Below are 22,378 nucleotides of genomic sequence, written 5' to 3' on the forward strand. Positions count from 1 at the left end.
TTTCTGACTTGACCTCCCTTGCCTCTGGGCCTTCTTACTTGTAAAATGAGGATTAGAGTGTAACAACAGCATCTATCTTACAGCATGGCCATTGCGCAGGATTTAGAACGGTGCCTGGCACGAATTACCCGCTAGGTAAGCAAGCCTTACTTAGTGTAGGTACCTGTAAGGACTGTTGCCTCGGAATCCACTGTATCTAGAAAACAAGCCAAACGCTGGGGAGAAAAACAAGAAAGATTAAAATAAAAAAAAAAAATTGTTTCTTTTTTTTAAAGGAAAGGAAAAAAGAAAGAGAAAGGGGAAATAAAGAAGGCGGAGGAAAAGGTTTGGATGAGAGGTGGAGGGGTGGAGGAGGAGAGCTTGGAGGGTGGGGTCGGTGTTGACAGTGGGGCGTGGTGAGCGGGCCAAGGCTGGAGCGCAGAGAATCCGGATCCCGGAGCTACTTGCTGGCCGGGCCTGGGCGGTCGGTGAGCGGAGGTAGGAGGAGGGGCTGAGGAAGGGTGCGGTTGCGGTCCCGGTCGCCATCTCCGCTAGCCCAGAGCGACTGCGGAGCCCACACTTTCTCGCGGAGCTTCTCCCCCAGTTTGGCAGCAGCAGCGCTGAAGGGTAAGGTTTCCCACGCCCGCCCCACTGCGCGAGCTTGGCTGGGGAGGGAGGGAGACGTGGACCCGGGGAGGCAAGGGCCATCCTGGGAGGTTACCAAACTTGGGATCTTGCCGCCCAGGCTCACATCCGGGGACCCCTGCATTCCTAAAGGACTTAGAGACATTTAAAAGAAGAGGGGGTGCGCCTCGGCACCCCTGCTCAGAGTTCTGTGCTGAGAACTTTCTTCCTTCCACTCCCACGGGCTCAATCTCCCCTCCACCTGCGCAGCGTATTTCAATTTTACCTTTCACGGGTAGGAGAAAGAAAGGTGAATTTGGGGGTTGGACTCGGAGAGTAGGGGAAATTCGGTTTTCTCTGAAAAGACGCCGTTTTCTTTGATTGCGACGACGGACATGATTCACCTCCCCTCTGGCGCTTGAGTCTGCGGGTGAGGAATCTAACTGTGAGGTATGTGGTTGTCAGTGACCTTATACAGGAGTTCTGCGTCCAGGGAGTCCCTCTACTGATAAAAAGTTGAGCAACGGGGGCAAATTTCTCCCTCAGGAGGTGTGTTAAAGAAAAAGAGGTTCTGCCCCAGAAAGAACTTTTTTTTTTTTTTTTTTTTTTTTTTTTTTTTTAAATAGACTGAAAGGTTTTTCTGTGAAGAATTCTTAACTGGTTTTCCTGAAGGTGGAAATTTTCAGACTGCCCAGAAAGGTAATTTTAAAACAGAAGGAAAAATTAGACCCCTGTTCCTAGGCCTGTTTGTGTCGATAAATCTTTAGAAATAAGAGCAGGAGGAAGCACGATGTAGCCGCTGTAACAGCTTTCAGGAAGGATGTGTTTTAAAGTACTATTGTTAGGTCATCTGGCCTCCACCGTGGAGTAGTTCTTTACTTTCTAAAAAAAAAAAAAAAAGCCTAAAGGATGGCGCGATGATCATACTTCTTAGTAACTTCCACGTGATATTGGGTCACCAAACACTCAGGTCAGTGTGGGTCAGGGGGTTAACTGGAATCCAGATGCTTCCTTTCAGCAGAGTCACCCCAGTAGGCATGTGGTGGGAATTTCACCACAGCTCCCTCCTGTCCCAACTTCTTCCTGTGCAAAGAGGAGATAACTGTTAATGAAGCCTCCCTCACTCACTTGGTTATTGTGAGGATTATATTTAAGGCACTGAATACTTTTTTGTTGTTGTTGTTTTGCAAATATACCAGTGGATAAACACTACACTACCTCCCCCCCCTTTGTGGAACTCACCTACTACTTTTCCTATTACTTGGCACATATTAAAAACACAAGGTGCTGGCTGATGTTATAATGTATCTTATTTATCTCAGCACTAACAACGGCCTCCTTCCTGTTTCACAGATGAGGAAACCCTGAATCAAATTATATTTCACGTTAAGCAATGGGTTAGCTTTCTGTCAGTGTGACGAAACACCCAAGATGAAAAATTTAAAAGAAGGAAAGGTGTCCTTTAGCGAACAGTTTTAGAGGTTTTAGTTCAGTTTGGGTTGGTTGACTCTATTGCTCATCGCCCTAGATGAGGCAAGGCATTCTGGTAACGGGGTCAGTGGCAGAAGAGGAGGCCCACCTCATGGCAGCCAAGAATCAGGGAGCAGGAGAGGGTAGTGCCAGGGACAAAACGGAGACCACTAAGGCATGCTGTGGAGGATCTATTCCCTGGTCAGGTTTCTATCATTTCTCAGCTGCCCGTTACATTACGAAACCATGCGTGGGTTGATCTGCTGCCGAGGTTGGTTGGAGTGAGCATTCATGATCCAGTTGCTCATGAAACATCCCATCACACTGATGTATTTGGAACCAAAATGGAAAATGCTGTTCCATATGATAACAAGAAGCAGTCTTACCCTGTACCCACTGTGGACTCTGTAGAGATTGGGGGCTGAGGGGTCAGACCCTTTAAGCAGGTAGCCCATAAGGTACATAGAATGGGCAAAATCAGGGGCTGAATATTTCCAAGGTCTATTGATGTGATTTCCTGTTGAACTTTGCCCTTGTGCCGCCATTGAAGTTTTAGAATATTTTGTTGCCAGGATGGGTGGGAGCAGATTGTATTTCTAAGTCAACCCTGGAGACAAGCCAGCACATCTGAGTAACATTGTCCAACTATGGAAAGTATGCCTGGGTACAAGGAAGTGGCCGTCTTCATGTCTAGACCTTACTTGGGACAAGCCAACCTGGCTTCCTCCAAGAGCAGACATGGGTATTTATAACAAGTTGCATAGGCTTAGCCCTTGTCAGATGACTAGGCAAGGAACCATCCAGAAGCTGGCTAGGTCTTGACTTGGTTTGGGGTAAGGAACAACTTCTTTTGTTTCTTCTTCTTCCTCCTCTTCCTCCTCTTCTTCTCAATATGATGGTAGCCTGTCGAGGTTAAAAGAAGCCAGTAATAGATACAGTTCTTCTGGTTTTGTTGTTGTCTTTTTGAGATGTGATGTCCTTGTGTAGATCAGGTGACCCTTCTGCCCCAGCCTCTCACAGACAGGGACTGCAGACATGAACACCATCCCTGACCACTGAATTAAATAAGAAGTGAAAAATAGGCTTCCCAGACACTATTCCTGTAAGGCTCAGGAGTGGAGGGCTGAATTTTTGTCTTGCTGCCCTCCCTGGAAGGTTCAGGTCCAACACAACCCCTGTGTAAGCTGTTCTAAGGCCAGAAGTGGGGAACAGTAGAGGGAGACACCCGAGCCCTTTCCTTTGACTACCACGCTATTGAAATGATCATCTCCAAAGATTTAAAATTTCCCCAGAAGTCTCCAGCTGGTGAGGAGGGAAGGGAAGCTGGATAACGTCTCCCAGGAAGAGATTTCTCACAATTATGACAACTTTTGATCGGGCCGTCCCTTGCCCCAGTGTCAGGACCCTGAAGGCAGATATGTTTGTCCCTCTTCCCATCAGGCCAGTCTTTCTCTACTCCTTATTATTTCTTGTCTCTGTCTAATTGGGGTACTGTGGCCAGGTGGCCAGGCCTGAAACACTCTGTTTGGATTTAGAAAGTGCCTAGGAAGTTCTTGCTCTGGGATGGGTTTCCTTGAGGTCAGATTCACACACCCTCTTCCAGAAAAGTTTCTCATTGGCCACTGACATCTGCTTTCTGGATTGAACATTAAGAGTTTGACTGAAAATGTTGTCTTCTGAATCACAGTACAGCTCATTCAGTTTATCGCTTCTTTGTTTCTTTTATAGGTTACTGTGATTTCAGCTTGAGAAAAAAGGTGGACTATCATGGCATCTTCTCACTGGGTGAGTAAAAGAGCCAAGCCTTCACAACACAGCAACTTATGTGAGTTAAGCAGACAATGAAACTGCTAGAAAAAAATTGAAAGTTGATTAACTGTAAAAAAAAAAAATGACAAAAAGCTAGAGAACGTCTGAAAATAATTATAAAAAAATGTATTATAAGCCAGTGCGGTGGCATAGCTCTGTAATTTCAGAACCCAGAAAGTTTAGGCAGGAGAATGACACACTTGGGGATAGACTGAGCTATGTAGGCAGAGCTTATCTAAAAAGGCCTAAAAGTACAGAATGTATCATTCAGAGGGGCTGGAGCATTGACACTTGTGTGCAGGTCTCAGAATTCACATCTGGCTGCTTACAACCGCCTGTAGGTTCAGCCTCGGGGGGAGGAGCCGTATACTCATGTAGATACGGCTCTCTCTCACACACACAGTAAGCAGTTTTTGAAGGTATTATAGAGTTCCCTACTTGGCAAAGAGGCCGTAGTGGGTGAATAAATTTAGTGTATAACTCAGCATATATGGCAATGAAGATGACATTTACTATCAGAAAAAGACAGTTTCCTCTGTTAGCAAAATTAGAGCGACTTCTAGTTCATTGGGGGAAAAGTAAGTCTATATTCCATCTCTCTTCTCGCATTAGATTAAATTTCAGATGCATAAAATACAGAAATGAGGGAATGGTTAGAAAAGCGCTTGCGATGGCAAGCCCAGGGTCCCTGTGAGAGGCCCTGTCACCAAAAATGAGATGAACTAACACCAAATGTTCTGCGGCCTCCGAATACCTGCACACATACTCACACACACACACATACACAACTGTGAACATGTACTCACTCCAGCACCTCCACACACACGAAACAAATCAATAAACACACATATAAACAACGAAAATAACATTCAAGTGAATCTTTTAGAATTATTTTGGAACAGGGAAGGACATTACAACCATAAGCCTAAAGCAAAAGCCTAAAACATTTCTTTTTTAAAAATCTGTTTGTGTATAAATTTGCAATTGTGGCAGCAGCGCAGAAAGCAGAGCCAGAAGATAACCTTCTGGAGAGACATTTACAAAACATCGGGCAGATTTATTTTTGTAACAGCCAGAAGACTTGAATAAAGCAATTTGAAGAATGAGCCCAATGGGAGTCTGTAGCCACAAAGTAGCAAGTGAAAAGAATTACAAGCGCCCAGTACACATGAGTAAAGAACCTCAGAGAACTAAGAAGTATCCAGCTCTAGAAAGTGACAGTTGAAACTATACCAAAGTGTGTTAGTCAGTGAAAACCTCACGGTACAGGAGTGGTGGATGTAACGGCTCTGTACAAAAGAAAGGACATGAAAGGCCCGCACACAGAGCATCGCAGACAGATCCCCAGGCAGGCGGCACCTCGGGCAGTTGCTTCTTTTCATCCTGTCTCCCTCTCTACTCTTGCACCTTTAAGCCATGAGCGTACATTTGACGAGTAAAAGAAGTTGAAAGCAAAGCATGCAGAGGTGTGGCCTGCCTGCAGCAGGGGCAAGCTTGCTGTGCACTGGGGAAGAGCCAGCCTTAGCCCTCCTGTACCGAGAACCCGTCTGGCTGTGCACCTTCTATAGAGTCAGGTAAAAGGAGGCTTCTCAAGATGCGAGCCCTGGTCCACTAGAAAGCTGCCTGAACCTGGCTGCCAAGTCTAACGGGCCGAGTGTGAGACGCAGTTGAGTGTGAGTCAGGAGGTGTGGGCTTCCTTCTGCAGCCAGTCAGACTAATGGCAGTAGATCGAGAAGGGGAGCAGTACGGTGATGCCCCTCCACGCTAGAGCGCTCCCCGAGCCTGTGCTCCCGCTCTGGCTCCATCCTCGGGATCGCGTGAACCGCCGAGCAGGTGTTTTGGTGTTTGCAGTCACACAAAAGCTATAATCCAGCACTCGGGAGGTAGACCAGGAGTTCAACGTCATTTCTATACTGCACAGAAAGTTCAAGGATAGCGGGGGTACTGCAGCGCCACCCATACCAGACATGCACACATACACATACAATATACACACCACACACACACACAAACTGTACATACACACGTACACAGTGCACACACACGTACACTACGCACACACTACACACACATTACACACAAACACATACATACTATACAAGCATATACACAAACACATGTATGCACTATACACACACTACATATATATACACATACAAACACACATACACATACTACACACACACACACGCACACACACACACCTGCCAGATCCCTTCACTTCCCTCACAGTTTTATCTGCACTGCTGAGAAGTGAGGTCAGCGTACTCTCAGTGAACAGGGGAAAGTGTACACAAATGTGTTCTGCGCGCACAGTACGGTCACCCAGCCTCAGACTAGAAGGGATCTTAAACCTGAGTGAACCTTGAGCATGTTCGGCTAGCAACATAAGGCAGTCGTGAAAAGGTAAACATCGCACAGTTCCTCCTATGTAAAGGATCAAGAATCAAATAGACAACAGCGGTTGCCAGAGCCACGGCCGGGTGAGGGGGCATTGCTGGTAAGCCAGGATAGAACTGGAATTCTGCAAAATGAAGAGGTTCTCGTAATTGATTCAGAATGGTGCGAATAGCCTCACTACTACTGAGCTATGTGTTTTAGGAGAGCTAAGATTTATCCCCCCCAAAAAAATCATTTTTACATTCTTGCATGTGTGTGTGTCCATGTGTGGCAGACAGGTGCATGTAAGAGCTTGTGAACATATGAGCATGTATGTTGAGTGCTGTAAGCACAGGTTCAGTAAAGAAACCTCTGAAATATCTGCTCCTTGATTAGGAGGAAGTTTTTTTTATTGTAGGTAAGAGAGAGAAAACAGCCAGAGGCATCTGGAAGAGAGCAGAGTGGAGAGAAAGCAGCAGACTGGATATGGCCAGGGCTATCTGTGAGAGAAGGGAGAATAGCAGGGTGGTAGGTGGACAGGGGGAAATCCTTGCCAGAAACTGGTATCCAGGAGGAGCGAAGCCCAGGAAACCATGGGATCTAGCTAGTGGAGGAGAACACGGGGAGTAAGGAGGGCCAGGGGTCGAGCCAGAAAAATGGCAGATGGTTCTGGCCTTGCTCTCACACTCCTGACTTGAGAGGAAGGCCTGGCATGCTTTTCCAGGGAGCAGGGTTCCCCTCTGGCTGACTGCTTTAGCCTGGCCAGACATGTTCAAGACGGGTGCTGAGTCCTGATGGTGGCTTTGTCAGCTTCCATTTCCTTTGTTGAACCTGATCAACCTAAAATTAAAGAAAAGGACTCATCACAGGTCACCAAAAACTTAAAACCTCCAGCCTCCCAGAAGAAAGACGGTTCTGTTCTGTAGGGCATCTTTCTCTGTTTCTCTCTCTCTCTCTCTCTCTCTCTCTCTCTCTCTCTTTCTGTCGGTCTGTGTGTGTTTGTATGTGTGTGCATGTGCACACACTTGTACTTCTACTTTTATAATAGAGTTTGTTAACTGTTGTCTGGGATTCTCCCTGCCTCTCAGTTTCTTCCATCTTTGGAGAACACAGTGAAGACTCCTAAGCAGTGAGACTCCTGTGTCTGACTTCCAGCACTGGGATTGCTGCCACACCCTGTTGCTCATGACTTTTCACATTGGTGCTAAAGATCTGAACCCAGGCTCTCATTGGTCACAAAGCAAGCACTTCAATGACAGCTACCTCCCCAGCCCTCTGGCTTTAATATTCTCATCAGAAAGTTCTGTTAGGACACAAAGATTCACATACAGACCAGTATGGTGGCCCTGTGTTGCTGTGAGGGAAAAGAATCTTTCCTGCATGGCTGCATTGGGGGCTTAGGGATTTTGAGCTTGTGACATCAGCAGGTCACCGGCTGGACAAACAGACTTCTGCACATGCCCATTTTTATGAAGCTCATTTCAACCTAATCTCGAGAGGATTCTGGAAGCTTCCCATGAAAGATAACCTAAGACCTTTGTTTTGTAAAGAATTCATGTCCAAGGCAACAGCTGAGCTCATTCTCAGTGTTTTTCCTCCTTAACACAAAAGCAAACACACACCCAAGTACAAATGTGTGATCAAGCCCACCCATTTTCTTCACGTCTCGGGGTCACTTTGAGGTTGCCAGTGTGTGGTTAGTTTATTATAGGCGACCCAGGAGTGAAGGAGAAAATTGAGGAGGTAGGAGAAAAATAAGAAACCTCTCATTCTGGGGTCTGGTTGGAATCTCCAGCCAGCCATAAATTACAAATTCCAGCACAGTTAATAATGTTTGCTGTGAAGGTTGCTTATATAGAGAATATTCCTTTTATATGGAGCTATTTCAAATAAGAACGTTCAAATAGCAGTGAGCCATGCTTACAGCTAAGTGTGGGTGATCTTAGAATTTCTCCCTCTTCCTAGATGAGAACCCAAAATTTTCTGGCAATTTCAAAAACAAGTTTGAAAACTATGAACTTCATTTACAGTAAAAAGTCTTACCTTACTTGTGCAGCCTGGATGGCCCATGGGTTTACTTTATTAGCTGAAATCCTGTTTAATAGCTCACTTACCAAAAAGGAAAGAATGAACAACTCTTGAGCTGTAACTTAGAAACCACCAAAACCAAGTGAGAGAGAGAGAGCAAGAGAGAAGGGGAGATAGAGAGAGATTTAAAGACATTTAAATTTAAGCAGGGCTATCTATTTAAAAGGCCACTCCCACACTTAAAAATGCACTATCCTTTTCCAGCACCCCTCTCTTTCGCCCTAATGGCTATGTGTAAACCAGGCTTCATACTGGTTCATCCCAAGGCTGTTTTCTGTGGTGTGGTCAGGAATCTGGCTTTTCCTTGGATCTCTGGGAGGTCCTTGAGTCTTCAGCCTGTGTCTCGGTCCTCAGTCTGTGTCTCTAGGCCTGCCCTCATGGCTGCTGACGGAATAAGATTAGGGAAGAAGTTTTCAGGTGCTGTTTCGGTACATTCCTGCTAAGAGGAAGGGATGGTTGATTTCTTTGTGTTCTAGCTGAAGATGTTGAAACCCTGCCACTGCTTCTGATAAATAATCTCTGTTGTACCAGTATGTCATTTGTTCCAAAGTTTTAAGTCTTTGCTTATGTTCTGTCTGACCCCTGGGTAAGGGCCTGTTATCTTATCGGTTTATAGTCCTAATTCTCAAGGGTTACTTGTCCTATGTTGCATCAAAAATAGAAGTGCTTATTATACAACTTTTAAAATGTTTGTTTTATTTTTAGTTATGTGTAGGTGCCTGTGTCTCTATATGTATATGCACACATGTGTGCAGGTATCTGGGGAGACCAGAGGTATTAGATCACCTGGAGCTGGGGGTATGGGAGGTTGTGAGCTGCCTGATGTAGGTGCAAGGAACCACTCAGCCATCTCTTCAGCTCCAGAATGTCACTTTCTATCAAGACACACTAGCAAGGGCTGGGGAGGTGGCTCAGTGGCACTTGCTGCTCTTCTAGAAGACCTGGGTTCAGTTCCCAGCACCCCCATGGTGGAAGATGACTGCCTGTAACTGAAAATGCAGTGGTCTTTTTTGGCCTCTGCAGGCTCCAGGCATGTACACAATGCATAGACATGTATGCAGGCGAAATACCCAAGCACACAAAATAATAAAAGTATTTATGTTTTAAAAGACATACCATGTGTCTGTGCAGAATACACTACTCTGCTTGCATGTTAGCATCTTTACCAACAGGGAAGCTTCCTGAGCCCCAGTGACCAGAGTTTTAATTGGGCATGACTGATTTAAATTATTAACTTGTTATTGTGTTATTGAACTCAGTATCAAGACTCCTTCCCTTCCCAAGAGGTTAGAGGTGACTCTAACCCCAGCCATTTAAATCATATGGTCTTTCTAGTGACCAACTCCCATCCGGAAGCTGTCAGAGGACCAACGATGAGTCACAGAACAAAGACACCACCTACCACTCAGGAAATTCCAAGGAATTAGAAATTGTTAGGCAGGAACTAGGACAATGCTGAATATCTCCTCATTACATCACCATGCAAGTCACACTGGAGTGCTGAGTTCCCAAAATCTCATCTGCCTTTATGTCTTTAACAAAATCATAGTAACACGAATGACTAAGACCGTAAGAGAAGGTGTGTGTGTGTGTGTGTGTGTGTGTGTGTGTGTGTGTGTGTAGAGGGGGTCCTTAATGAGGGAAATGTTGGAGAATGCTACAAGCAGCCACATGCAGATCGGGCAAACTCTCCTGTGATCATGGGCTGCTGGGGACAGTTGGTGAGCAGCTGTCCTTCCCTGCCTGACCCTTCTCTTCCTTGCTGAGGACTTTATGTAGTTTGACAGATGGGGGCACCAGATCTCACTTCTGTGGTTCATCCAAATACTAGTGGTTGAGATCACAGGGATGGTGCAGATAAAGGAATCTGTGGATGGTGATGGTGGTTTTTGTTCAGTTTTTTAATGAGTAATGAAAGATGTTTTAAGTGGTTTAAGCTCGGTGGGCAGGAAGCTGAGACCCTTCAGGAGACGGCATAGCCTAAGTAGCTGTCTATGATGGAGTCCTGAAGATGGAGGGAAAGACTCCAGTCCCAAAGGAGAGCTTCATTAGAAGAAGTAGTCAAGGAGAGCATGACAGACATCCTGAAGGGAAGCTTGGTGTGGGAGAGAAGCTCAGCATTCCATTTCACTTCAGATTTCAAAGTTGTCTTGGGCTTAGGTCACAACTGTAAGGAGGAGGAAGACCCCAGGGCCACAGCAGCTGGGCTTTGGAGAGTTCTGTGAGCCCTGATTTCCCTTTTCTTGCTTGGGTGGAGGTGTCTGTCCCACTCCTCCTTCCTTTCCAGTGTACCTGCACTTCCTGACCTTACAGGTCCACAAGGTCCTGGGAGACGGACCTGTACCCAAGGGTGTCGACATGCTGGGATCTCCCTTTGCTTTCCTCTCATCTTCCACATCTCAGGAATGGAAGATCTGGCTTTGAAATGAGCTCTTTACATCCCAAGTGAGATGAGGGGCCTCTTTGGGGTGATTGCAACTTCCTGCCTGGTGTATACATTTTAAATCCTTCTTTTGTGAATAGTGACACTCAGACCACCACCCCTCTGCAGGAAGTTGATAGAAAACAGGTTAGACCTGAATTTCAAATCAAAACATTTAAGATTTATTTTTAGGATGGAGCTTGGAAAAAATAAAACAGAAATCAGCTTTACAGTCTGAGGGAGAAGGGAGGCGCTCTGGGAAAGAGTGGAATGACCATTAGAGAGCTGATTCGCCACACTACCTGATCCAAGTCCAATCATGGTGGAGAGAATCACTCTGTGTTATTTCATCATGATAAAACTACAATTTGAATGACCTATGGTGCACCACTGAATAATCCTGGTAAATCAGAGCCAAAGGGGAAAGAGTTAACTTCAGCTAGAATCACGGAATGTCCACATACAAAGGTCTGATTCTGGGTTCTTATAAGCCTGTTGCTTAGAGAGGCAGACTAAGGGGAAAGTGTTGAGGTCCTATGTAAGACTGATACCTGAGTCCCATGCGAATTAGAGAGGCTAAGTGTGAAGGCAAAGAGCTCTCAAGTCTGCGCCTGCCTCTGTTACCAGATGTTGACTTGTTTCCTTGTCACCTCTGCGTGACCTCACCTGGATGCTGGAGGCACGTTCAAGTAGAATTGACACCCCCTTTGGACATAGTCAGAAAAGAGGAAGGCTGTTTTTGTAGAATGTTGGCATGGAACTTTGAACCCTCTGAGAGTGTCATTTGACAATCCTCAAAAGAAGGCCTAACAAAGAAAAAAAAAAAAAGAAAAAGTGTTTTATTACATAGTGTGTGTCTGTCTGTCTGTCTGGCAGGACACGTGTAAAAGTCTGAGGATAGCTTGCAAGAACCATTTCTCTCCTCCCACCATGTAGGTTCATAGGATCAAAGTCAGGTGGTGAATCCGGCCAGAATTAGTCTCCGAAAAAGACTGAGACAGTCTCAGAAAAGACCCTGTGCCCAAACATTCAACCAAGGACCATGTATGGATATAACCTAGAACCTCCACTCAGATGTAGCCTGTGGTAGCTCAGTAACCAATTGGTTTCCCAAAGTGAGGGGAACAGGGACTATTTCTAACAGGAACTCGATGACTGGCTCTTTGGTCTCCCCACCCCCGAAGGGAGGAGCAGTCCTGTTAGGCCACAGAGGAGGGCTTTGCAGCCAGTCCTGAAGATACCTGATAAAACATTATCAGATGAATGGGGAGGAGGTCCCCCCTATCAGTGGACTTGGAAAGGGGCACGGTGGAGATGAGGGAGGGAGGGAGGGACTGGGAGGGAATGAGGGATCGGGACAGGGCTGGGATACAGAGTTAATAAAATGTAACTGATAATAAAAAAAATAAATAAAAAAAAATGCTAAAATTTCAAAAAAAAAAAAAAAAAAAAAAAGACTGAGACAGCAAGGCACCTGCCTTTCACTGGGGAAGACCAACAGTGGGCAAAGAAACACACGTATAATCTATGAAGCCCCTTACAAGTGATAGAGAGAAAGCAAAGATGGATAGCAGAATGATGGTCTGTGTCATTCTCTGCTCTGACAGGGGAGCAAGAGGCTGTGTGGATGAGGGAGGGGGTAGGCAGAGGATCTTCGAAAAGAGCACCCAGGCAGAGGAACCACAGTGTGACGCTCTCAGGCCGTAGATCACCAAGAAACTTCCCACAAAGTGAAAGAAGGGGGCCAAGCCAGGGGACTTGAGGACGCATTGTATCTATTGATTTATTGATTGATTGGTAATGCTTTAGAACCCTCCAAGGAACACACAAATCCCCTAGTCTCCTGTCTCCTTAAGAACTGTTCAAGGAGTACCCTTCTCTGCATTAACATCAAGTTAGTTCTGTGTGTGTGTGTGTGTGTGTGTGTGTGTATGTGTGAATATGCATCTGTGCGTATGTGCGCATTTGTGCATGTGTGCATATATGTGTGTATATGTATGTGTGCATATGTGTGTATGTGTGTGTGTGTATATGTGCTCATAAATGTGTGTGTGTCTGTGTGTGTGTGTGTGTGTGTGTGTGTGTGTGTGTGCTCCAGACTGAACTCGGGCTCTCACGCATGCTAGGCAAGGCTTACCGCTGGGTTAGCAAGTACTCTTCAGTCTGTAACAATTTATTAGGATCATCACTTCCCAAGCAAGTTCATAAACAAAACCAAGCATTTTAATATTGTGTCCCTGTGGACATTGATGGCTTTGGACATTTTTATGCAAGAGACAGTCTTCCCAGAATGTCCCAAATAGTCCGTGTCTGTGGTCCCCTTTCCTCGTGGTCAGGTTCCCAGCACGATAGCTGTGAAGTGGATGGAAAGAGGCATCAATCACTGCTTCTCCAGATGCCGTAGAGCCAGGGGATGGCATTGGGGTACCATTCCTTCAGAGGTGATTAAGTGATGAGAGAAGAGCCGTCGTGCCGGGAGCTTTTAAACGGGCTGAAGAAAGTGAGCCAGTGTCTTCTGGCTTGTGAGGCTACAGGGAGAAGATGCCACTACGAGGCCAGCATATGGGCTCACCAGAGAGCTGTAGTTAAGCTGTAGTTAAGGTTCCAATTGCTGAGATCAAACGCCTTGGCTAGGAGCAGCTTGAGGAGGAAGGGATTTATTTCATTGCACATTTCCAGGTAACAGTACATCACTAGAGTGAAGTCAGGGCAGGAACTCAGGCAAGGCAAGAACCTGGAGGCAGGAACGGAAGCGGAAGCCACAAAGGAGTGCTGCTTTCTATATTGCTAAGCCTGCCATCTTAGAGCACAGAGGACCACCAACCAGCCAGAAGCTGGCTTTGCCCACAGTGAGCTGGGCCCTCCCAGACTAATCACCCAACAGGTGAATGCCCCGACAGGCTTACCCACAGTCCAGAGCTGTCTTCTCACAGGGCACACATTGGATCAAAGGCCCACACCTGTGCACCATGGATTTATCTCAACCATTGACATTGGAGTGACGTGGCATGCAGTAACAATTAAACATTCTTTGACCTGCTGGTTAGGTCTTTGGCGAAGGGAAGACACAGTCCAAGTCATGCTACCTGTCTCGTGTGACTACATTTTATTTCAGGGCCTCCTAAAAGCACACTTCCATTTTAAAAGAGCATTTCTTACTTGAGGAATTGGATGAAAAGTCTTACACTCTCCAAGTTTGGGTTCCTTTATTTTTGCCATCTGCCTTCCCTTTCCCCTTGTACCATAAACCTTCATGACCCAGCACAGCATCTTGACATTCAGCACAGAGAGTAATCATTGCTCCCTGGCTCTTTGGAAGCCCCTTGAGTCCTGGAGCTTTCTCTGAGGCTTAATTTTTGGATCTGGCTTTTACGGGACCTTATGACATGAAGCATGAGATGGATCCGCCTCGCCTTCAGGCTGTGCTTCAATTGCTGCCATTTTTGCTCCAGAGCATTTGGCTCCAAATATGTTTTGTGTCAACGGAGTTGGCACCCTGTATTTCTCTTGTATTCATCCTTTGATTATGAAGGTTCAGTTTCTTGAAAGTCTGGTACACATTCCATGAAGAAAGAGGTACAGCCATGTTTAGTGAGACAAGGGCAGATTGGCCTGCCAAGGTAACAGCAGGCAATACCCTGGGAGGAATTTGGCTGTGTCAGTGGTTTCAGAGAACCATGTTCTATGGCTAACCAAATGGCAGTTTTAGGTGATCAAGGAAAATTCTACTGGCATGGTAGGTTCAAAGGAAGTGTTAATCTGGACTAGTAAATTAAAGGAAAGAATAGCAGGGCGGACTATTCTGTGGTTGTGTGAACTCAGGCAATGTTCTTAATCATCTGTTTCATCATCCAGGCCTAGGGTTTAAGTGCTTACTCAATATGTTTATCATGGGGACTGAAAATGTTCCTAGCACAACTCTGAGGCACTAGCAACTAACAGTCCTCATTCTAAAGAACTATTTTTTTTCCTCACTTTATTCCTTTCTTCACTTTGTTTCCCAGTGGGTTTCAGCATAATTTTTGTTTTGGGAGCCTCTAGAGGTCAAATTTGGAAAAAAGAAGAAACTAAATATACATAAGACAAAAGATGGAAGCCTAATCTAGCATGATTTTGAACATGGTTATAGCCAAGTTCCCCATTAGCACTGACATGTTAGGTACTAGAGCGATGACCTCAACTAAGAATCAACTAATGTGTCTTGCCTGGTTAGACATGCAATCAAAACAGCTTTGGCTGTATACACCGAATCCCTCAGCTTCCGCACCCTTCCAGAACCTGGGTCTGGCTTGCTGATTTTATTCTATGTTTCTAGGCACCAGAAAATGAGTTAAAGTGTTGGTTGTGCCACTTGGTTGTCTATTAAAATCACAGAGGGATCTCGCTAAGCCAGATGCCAAGTCCTGCCACAGAGTTGTGGGCTCCGGCTTGCGGCTCCACAGCCCTGCTAATTCCAGGAGACTACCATGGAGTTGATGCAGGAACTCCATTTTGAGAACCCCCAGGATGGTGTCCCTAACCTCCAAACCCAGGCAAAGTGACACGCTGTAGGAGACAGGTATTTCGTTCACCTGGAGATGGCTCTAAGCCCAGGGACCTTTCTTATTAACAAAGTTCTGTTAACAAATCGCCCCTCTGAGACTGAGCCCTGCCATGTTCTGTTATCTTTACTTATGTGAAGGCGCGTGTGTCAGCGTGTGGGCATGCGATGCGAGTGCTGGTGCCTGTGGAGGCCGGTAGCATTGGCTCCCCTGGAACTAGAGCTACAGATGTTTGTGAGTCATCTGATTTGTCCCCTGGGAACTGAACTTGGGTCCTCTGGAAGAGCAAGTGCTCCTAAGTGCTCAGCTGTCTCTTCAACTCTTTCAGATCTACCTCATTAAGACCACGGAAGAAATCTAAGACGTCTGGAAGGTCTTTTGTTCATTATCTAGCACGTATTAATAAACAATATGAGTCTGGTTATTTGTTTTACGGCGAGCTTTTATGAGTCATATAAATGTTGCTGGATGACCTGTATAACCAAGTCTTAGCAACTAAATCCTATAATATTGCTCATTTAAGTGACTAAAACGCTTTTCAATATCGTCATATATGAGGCCCTGGTGTTTGATCCCCACACAGCAAAATAAACAGCTAAATATATATATTAAAAAATCAGATTCTCATGGCTTCTTTCAAATTGACAGGCATGTGTGTAGGCTGGGGAGCGAGAAGGAGAGGGAGAGAAGTGCTTTCATTACATTGCTTTCATATACACTGTTCCTCCTACCTATCTCTCGCTAGAGAGTTGCATGGTGAGTTAGGACTTTTATCCTCATCTGATTTTGGACTTTGGAAGTTTAACAGGTTTTTATTTGTAGGTAGTAGAGAGCGGGGCAGGGGTCACGGCTAGAGGATTAACCCCGAATCTTTGTACGATATGAACCTTCAGGATCCAGCTATAATATTGTCCTCTTGTATTCAAAAGTAGCCAGGTTCAGTATCCTCCTGCCATAGGAGCACACAAATAGAACTCCATAAGCGTGTACAACCTAGCACCTGCTTCCTAAAACTAAAATTCAGTATACCTAAGGTAGATCTAGGCCATGCTCCTATGCATTCTAAAATGTCACCTCGGGAGATGCAGAGACGTAGTTCCAGAAATGCAAGGGATGGTTCAGAACAGCACAGATTACATCTAAACTCAGATTGTGGCTCAACTGGCTCAGCAGATGGGAGCAAATTCTGAAATCCCCTTAAATACTGATGCTGTTCGTGCAGAGTCAGTCGTGCTTAGAACGGGGCTGTTGTCGGTTGTAGTTACATGAGGTGCCTAGCTTAGGGCACCTAAGTGGTCCTTCCAGAACATCAAACAGAGGAGGTGGGTGGACAAGGGAGGCACAAGAGCGCAGAGGTGGAAGTGTGCAGTAATGAAATGAAGCCAGTTGGCTCTGCCAATTTATAAAGCTTATTAGGCCTTGGAAAAAATAAATCCTCTGAAGACTGTGTTAAAGTGGCTGATTAGATCACCTTTATTGTCTATAGATCTGGCATGTTCTAACTTGCTTAAATTTTTTATTTGGAGCACTTTAAACAATGTTTGGTAACAGTGAAACAAATTGCTCCATCTGATCTATCGAGTCAGCAGGCTCTCATTTCTGCTGTGCCAGTACATTAATTTTCCATTCACTGTAATGTGACAAGATAATGTCCTTTCGTGAAAATATTAGACACTTTAAAAGAGCGTAAATGTGACCATATTAGTTCATAACAACACAGCCAGTACCGTTCAGTAACAGGGCAGAAAGCCCTGTTTAAAAAGAAAATGCCAAATGTCACTACTATTAGCACAAGTTTTTATTTAAAAGGTCACAATATACTATATAAGGACATGTTGCCTTTGAATTTCCTCAACACTCTGGTCGTCATGTAGTTCTTCAGCAATTTTAGAATATTTTATTCTTTTTGTAGTATGCTCTTTCCCAGTTTATTGTCTAATTTGTGCGCTTAAAATCAGCATTGTGGCTATTTAAAAAATGTTTCTATGATCTCCTTGATGTCAGTGGAGTTCTCAGACAGAGTCTGTGAGCCACAATCACACATCCATTAAGCGGAGCAGAAGGGCTGACAGCCTCAATAGCATTTTCGTTTATTAATTCCTTAGAGTAGGGTTCCCTGAGGACAGTGGTCAACATTAATTAAAAAGTATCCCAGAAATCTTCAGACCACGGCTGCTTCTGTGTGCGATGGGAGGAGACGCTTACCTAGACTCCTCAGTGGGAAATACGTGGCTGAAGAAAATCGAAGTTTTCTGTGGTTTGTGTGCAGGTACTTTAAAGCCTGTGCTTTCCAAGTCACTGCTGTCGAAAAAGCTCATTGCCCTAGAGAAGCGGTGTTTTATGTGTGCGGTTTGTTACACGAAAGAAAGAAAGGAAGAAAGAAAGAAAGAAAGAAAGAAAGAAAGAAAGAAAGAAAGAAAGAAAGAAAGAAAGAAAAGAGGCGCCCGCGACGCCTCTTGCTACATGTAGTAGAGGCATTTGCTGTGTCTAGGGAAGGAGATGCTGTCGCTGTGCCAGGAACAGCAAGAAGCTTGGCTGCCACGGGTCTCTCATGTGCCAATACACTTGAGGGCTGAGGAGATGGCTCAGCCGTTCAGAGCATCAGCCTTGATGTTCTTCCAGAGGACCGGGAGGTGTTCTGCTCTGTGCATCTAACAACTTAAAAAGCATCTGCATGCAACAGCAGAGCCAGTGGGGTCTTTCCAGAGTAGTGCCAGCACGACACGTCTGAGAGGGTCCGGGGCATGCTGCCTGGCTCTCCTCTCGACAAAGAGCAGTTATTGAGTCAGACACCCCGCTTCTGAGGGCGGGGAGGGGGTTCCGAACATAAACATTTTCCCACAAATTTAACAAGTGACTGTCATGCAAATGTTAAGTGTGGTTTTGAACTGGCGGAACTTTCCTTCTAGGTCGGACCTCGAGGAACCATAAAAGATTATCCGGGCTTCAGCCCATCAGTGGACGCTGAAGCGATTCGGAAAGCAATCAGGGGAATTGGTGAGTGAAGCTTTGCCAGTCCTTTATCAGGTGAAAGCAAGACAGGAACGTTCCCGGCTACCAAGGCAGTTGGCCCAACTTGGAGCCTGGATTGGAGGCGTTGTCAGGGTGTCGCACAGTGTGGATAGACCAGGAAGTGCATGGAAGTGAGTTTTAGTGAAGAAACTTTGTAACATTCGCTTAATCAACACCTACCCCCCCCCCACACAGCTCCTTCAAATGGTTATCACCGCCATAACCACAAATCATCACACACGCGGCCCCTGGCCAGTCTTCCTAGGTTTTATTTCACCCCATTACCTGAAGAAAATCACCTCTCTGAATTAGACCTTCCACTCCTGGACTTTGATACCGTAGATACGTGCTCACGGTCTTCTGCAGTTCAGTTCCAACCGCACACACTGGAGAAGTGGAGCTGTTCATTCTTTCCCCATTTGTTTTTAGCTCTCAACATAACGTTTCTGAGATTTATTCATGTTGATATGTTTAGCTCTAGGTTATTAATTCTAACGGCATAGCGGCCTATTGTATACTACATCATAAACCGGGAATGTTGATGAAACATTCAAATTGCCTATAATTCTTTTCTATTACGGTGTAAAAGTCCTTGGTGAACGTTCCCGCTTAGGCTTCACGGGGCACGCTTTGCTAGTATTTCTCTAGGACGTGATGAGATTTGTGATTTCTGGGTGGAAATTACCAGAATGCTTATTTTTAAATTAACTAGAAATCTTGCCAAATTGTTCTCTGACATGATTATTACAAACAAGTAGTTGTCCTGGGCCTGTAACATGACTTGGAAAGTATAGTACTTGTCAGTGTCCTCAGGAACTACAGTTAAAGTTATGGCTTCACAAAGCTGACCTCTAACCTCCACATGCACACATACATGCTGTGATGCCCCATCATACACCCAGTAATAACAGTAATAATAATAATAATTAGTTCTCCTTCCACAATGCTTGAGACTTTCTCTTGATCCATATTCCATGCTGTGATTAACCTTCCCATTGGCCATGTATAAATTTCTCTGTCTCTCTTCCCGATCTTTAAATACTGATATAGCTAAGCGTCATACGTTTTCTTTTAGTTTTCTCCTTCGGGCATGCCTCTTTCACATATTTTAGCTCCTTTTCAGTTGCATCCCCTTCATGGTCTGCCAGAGAGGTTTTGCAGCTTTGTTGTTACTGATTTCTGGATGTAAACGTTTCTAAATAAAATCACAAGGCATGAAAACATCCTCCTCCTACTCCATGCCCCTCCCCCCTAAGTACCAGGTTTGAGAGTAGCAAAATCAAGGTTAGTAATATTTTTTTTTCTAGGATTCATACCTACTCTACATTTTTTATCGTGAACTCATAAAGCTGTTCTGCATTTTCTCCTAGGCTTTTTTACTTGAACATCAGTCTACCTGGAATTGATATTTATGATGGGCCTTTAGAGACATTTGACTTCATTTTATCTCAAGTGGATATTTAATAGTCAAGAAAAAAATCTAGCTGTGGAAGCTGCAGCATGTCACACAGTATACCCTTTTGCCTGAACAGCTTTACTTGCAAATGTTCATTGCAATGAGTCATCCGTCTGGTCCTAGGTCTCTGGCTTCTGCCATTCCATCAGACTAGATTTTCACTGGAACTCCTCTAGGATATCCTTTTATTGACCCATTTCATGGAGGTCCTGCAGCTTTGGTTCTTCAGGGATGGCCTCTTCATGTGCTCCATCAGTTCATAGATGGAGTGATGTTGGGGTAGGCCAACTCAAAGCCCTGGATCAGGGCTGGGTTGGTAGCTGAGCTGGCCAGGCTGCCAGCTCTCCTGCACTCACACCATCGGGGGCCAACTCTTCAGCACTGCCTGCTGAATTTTTGGGGGTGGAGGGCTCTTTCCCTTTCACTGTGAATTTTAGGACAAGCTGAGTAGTTCTGTGAAATATGCTATTAATATTTTATGTCAGCATTATTTTGTCCTATATAAGACAATTTGGGTTTTTTTTTTTCCTAATGAAAATATCTTTCACTTATCTTTTAAATGTTTTGGTTAATATTTTAATATGCTTCTTTTAAAATTTTTATACACTTTAGTTAAAATTTAATTAAATCACTTTTCCCTTCTCTTTCCTCCCTCCAGCTACTTCCAGAGCACCCCTCTCTCAAAGCCTTTTCTTCCACTCTTATTGTGTGTGTGTGTGTGTATAAATACAAATATAGCCTGCTGAGCTCATTTTTGTTGTTTGCATGAATATGTTTTCACAGCTGAACACTTTGAACTGTACAGCCAGTTAGGGGCCTCATCCCAAGGAGAGGCTGACTGAGGAGTTCTCAGTCATCCTCAGTTAGCCGTAGTTCCTTGGTCAGGGGCATGACCCTGTGAGATCCTCTAATTCACTTATCTTTTTATTGCCTGTACCTACTGGTATTCATAAGATTCGTGTCAAACTGAGCGAGTTGTGTTAAGCTCTGCATCTTGTTGTGGTATTGCTTGTCATTGTTGTTGTGTGTGTGTTTGTTGTAGTTGGGCGTGCAGGCTCACAGCGAGACGCTTTCTTCTGTGAGCACCACCTCTGATTGGCTCTGTCTGCTGCCAAGGCTCCTGGTGGCATATGCATTAGGAGTATGTTGTGTGCAGCCTCCAAACCATGATGGGAAACTGCCAGGCAGAGTCAGTAGCTACGTGTGTTTGGGGTCTGGGTGCACATGGTAGATGATAAAAAGGATGGGAAATGAGAACAGTGACATAATGCACGAGCCAATATCGGAGCTAAGGGGCTTACACGCCATCCTGAAGGCTGATGAGAGCCGTGAGGATTTTAGCCCAAGGGGTGATGTGATCAGATTTATAAAAATAAGTTATCGTAGGGCTGGAAGGTTGGCTTGGCAATTAAGAGTGCTTGCTGCTCTTCCAGAAGACCTGAATTTAGTTCCCAGTACCCATATGAGGTGATCTGATGCCCTCTTCTACCCTCCATGGATACGTGCGCACATGTGCACAAACGGAGAAAACGATATAAATTACGTAGGTGTTAAAAAATAAGAGTAAAGTAGCAGAGGACATACAGAGAAGGCATACATCTCATGTAGGGAGCAGGGAAGGAAGGAAATAGAGAATAGTTTTTAGAGAACTTTGAGACAAAGAGGCACGTGTCTCATCTTGGCCCTGAGCTCACTAAGTATGGAAAAATGACCTTGAACTTCTGATCCTCCTGTCCTGGGACTATAGGTGTGAGCCCCCAATCCTGTTTTATGGGCTGCCAGCATGCTGGGCAAGCATCTTCTGAGCTCCAGCCTCATGTCCCCAGCCCCGGTTCTCAGGGTTATTATTATTTTTTGATAGCTCTATCCATAGGCCTGTCACTGATGAAGGAACAGAGTGAAAACTAGTCAGTGGTGGCCTAGAGAGGCATGGTCACAGGTGTTCAGCTGTGCACTGACACTAACCGGACTCACAGAGCAAGTAGCCTGCAGTCTAACCCTGCAAACAGTAGGAAAAGACAAGCCGGAAGGCAAGCAAGGCAGCAGCTTTCACTGGGAGGCCAGTGGGTGACCACGCACTCACAGGCCCTTTGCCCTCCACTGCCCCAGGCTGTCCTGTGTAGTCACCCACCTGTAGGTGCATGAGTGTTATTACCTCAGCACAGAGAAAGCTAGCCTTGAATCCCAGTTGACCTTCCCATCATTCTGGTCATGTATACTCAAGGCCAGCAAGCTACCTCACTGCTTCCCAACACATTACGGTACGCATCAGCCAATGAAGTAGACACAGCTTTTGCCACAGGTGTCATAATGCTCTACCTACCATAAATTAGTGGCATGGACCTTGTACTTAAAAACACATGTCTGTGAAATGCACCCAAGAGTTTGAGTCAGAAATAGATGTCTGTGTTTGTCAGACTTCATAGTGCTGTGGTACAGTACCTGTGATCAGTAAGATTGTTCCTGAGGGTTCATTCTGTGGTACTTGGATCAATTGATCAGTCTGGGCCTGTAGCAGACTACTTATCTCAGGGCAGACAGAGAGAGAGAGAGAGAGAGAGAGAGAGAGAGAGAGAGAGAGAGAGAGAGAGAGAGAGT

The 22,378-nt window shown here is 45.2% G+C and overlaps 1 protein-coding gene across 2 annotated transcripts in view; it reads left to right on the forward strand.

Moving 5' to 3' along the window:
• The first annotated feature begins 415 nt into the window (after positions 1–415).
• Anxa3 (annexin A3) overlaps positions 416–22,378 on the forward strand; it is a 47,434-nt gene continuing 25,471 nt past the window's right edge. The window contains exons 1-3 of one of the 2 annotated variants that reach the window (XM_021650051.2): positions 416–606; positions 3,802–3,858; positions 18,222–18,309. In XM_021650051.2, coding sequence (XP_021505726.1) covers positions 3,841–3,858; positions 18,222–18,309 — 106 coding nt within the window. In that variant the 5' untranslated portion in view covers positions 416–606; positions 3,802–3,840. Of the gene's footprint in view, positions 607–1,279; positions 1,303–3,801; positions 3,859–18,221; positions 18,310–22,378 lie in introns of those variants that run through there. The other variant, XM_021650052.2, reaches the window with a different exon arrangement.

Source organism: Meriones unguiculatus, chromosome 3 (genome assembly GCF_030254825.1).
Source record: "Meriones unguiculatus strain TT.TT164.6M chromosome 3, Bangor_MerUng_6.1, whole genome shotgun sequence".
NCBI classification, from domain to species: domain Eukaryota; kingdom Metazoa; phylum Chordata; class Mammalia; order Rodentia; family Muridae; genus Meriones; species Meriones unguiculatus.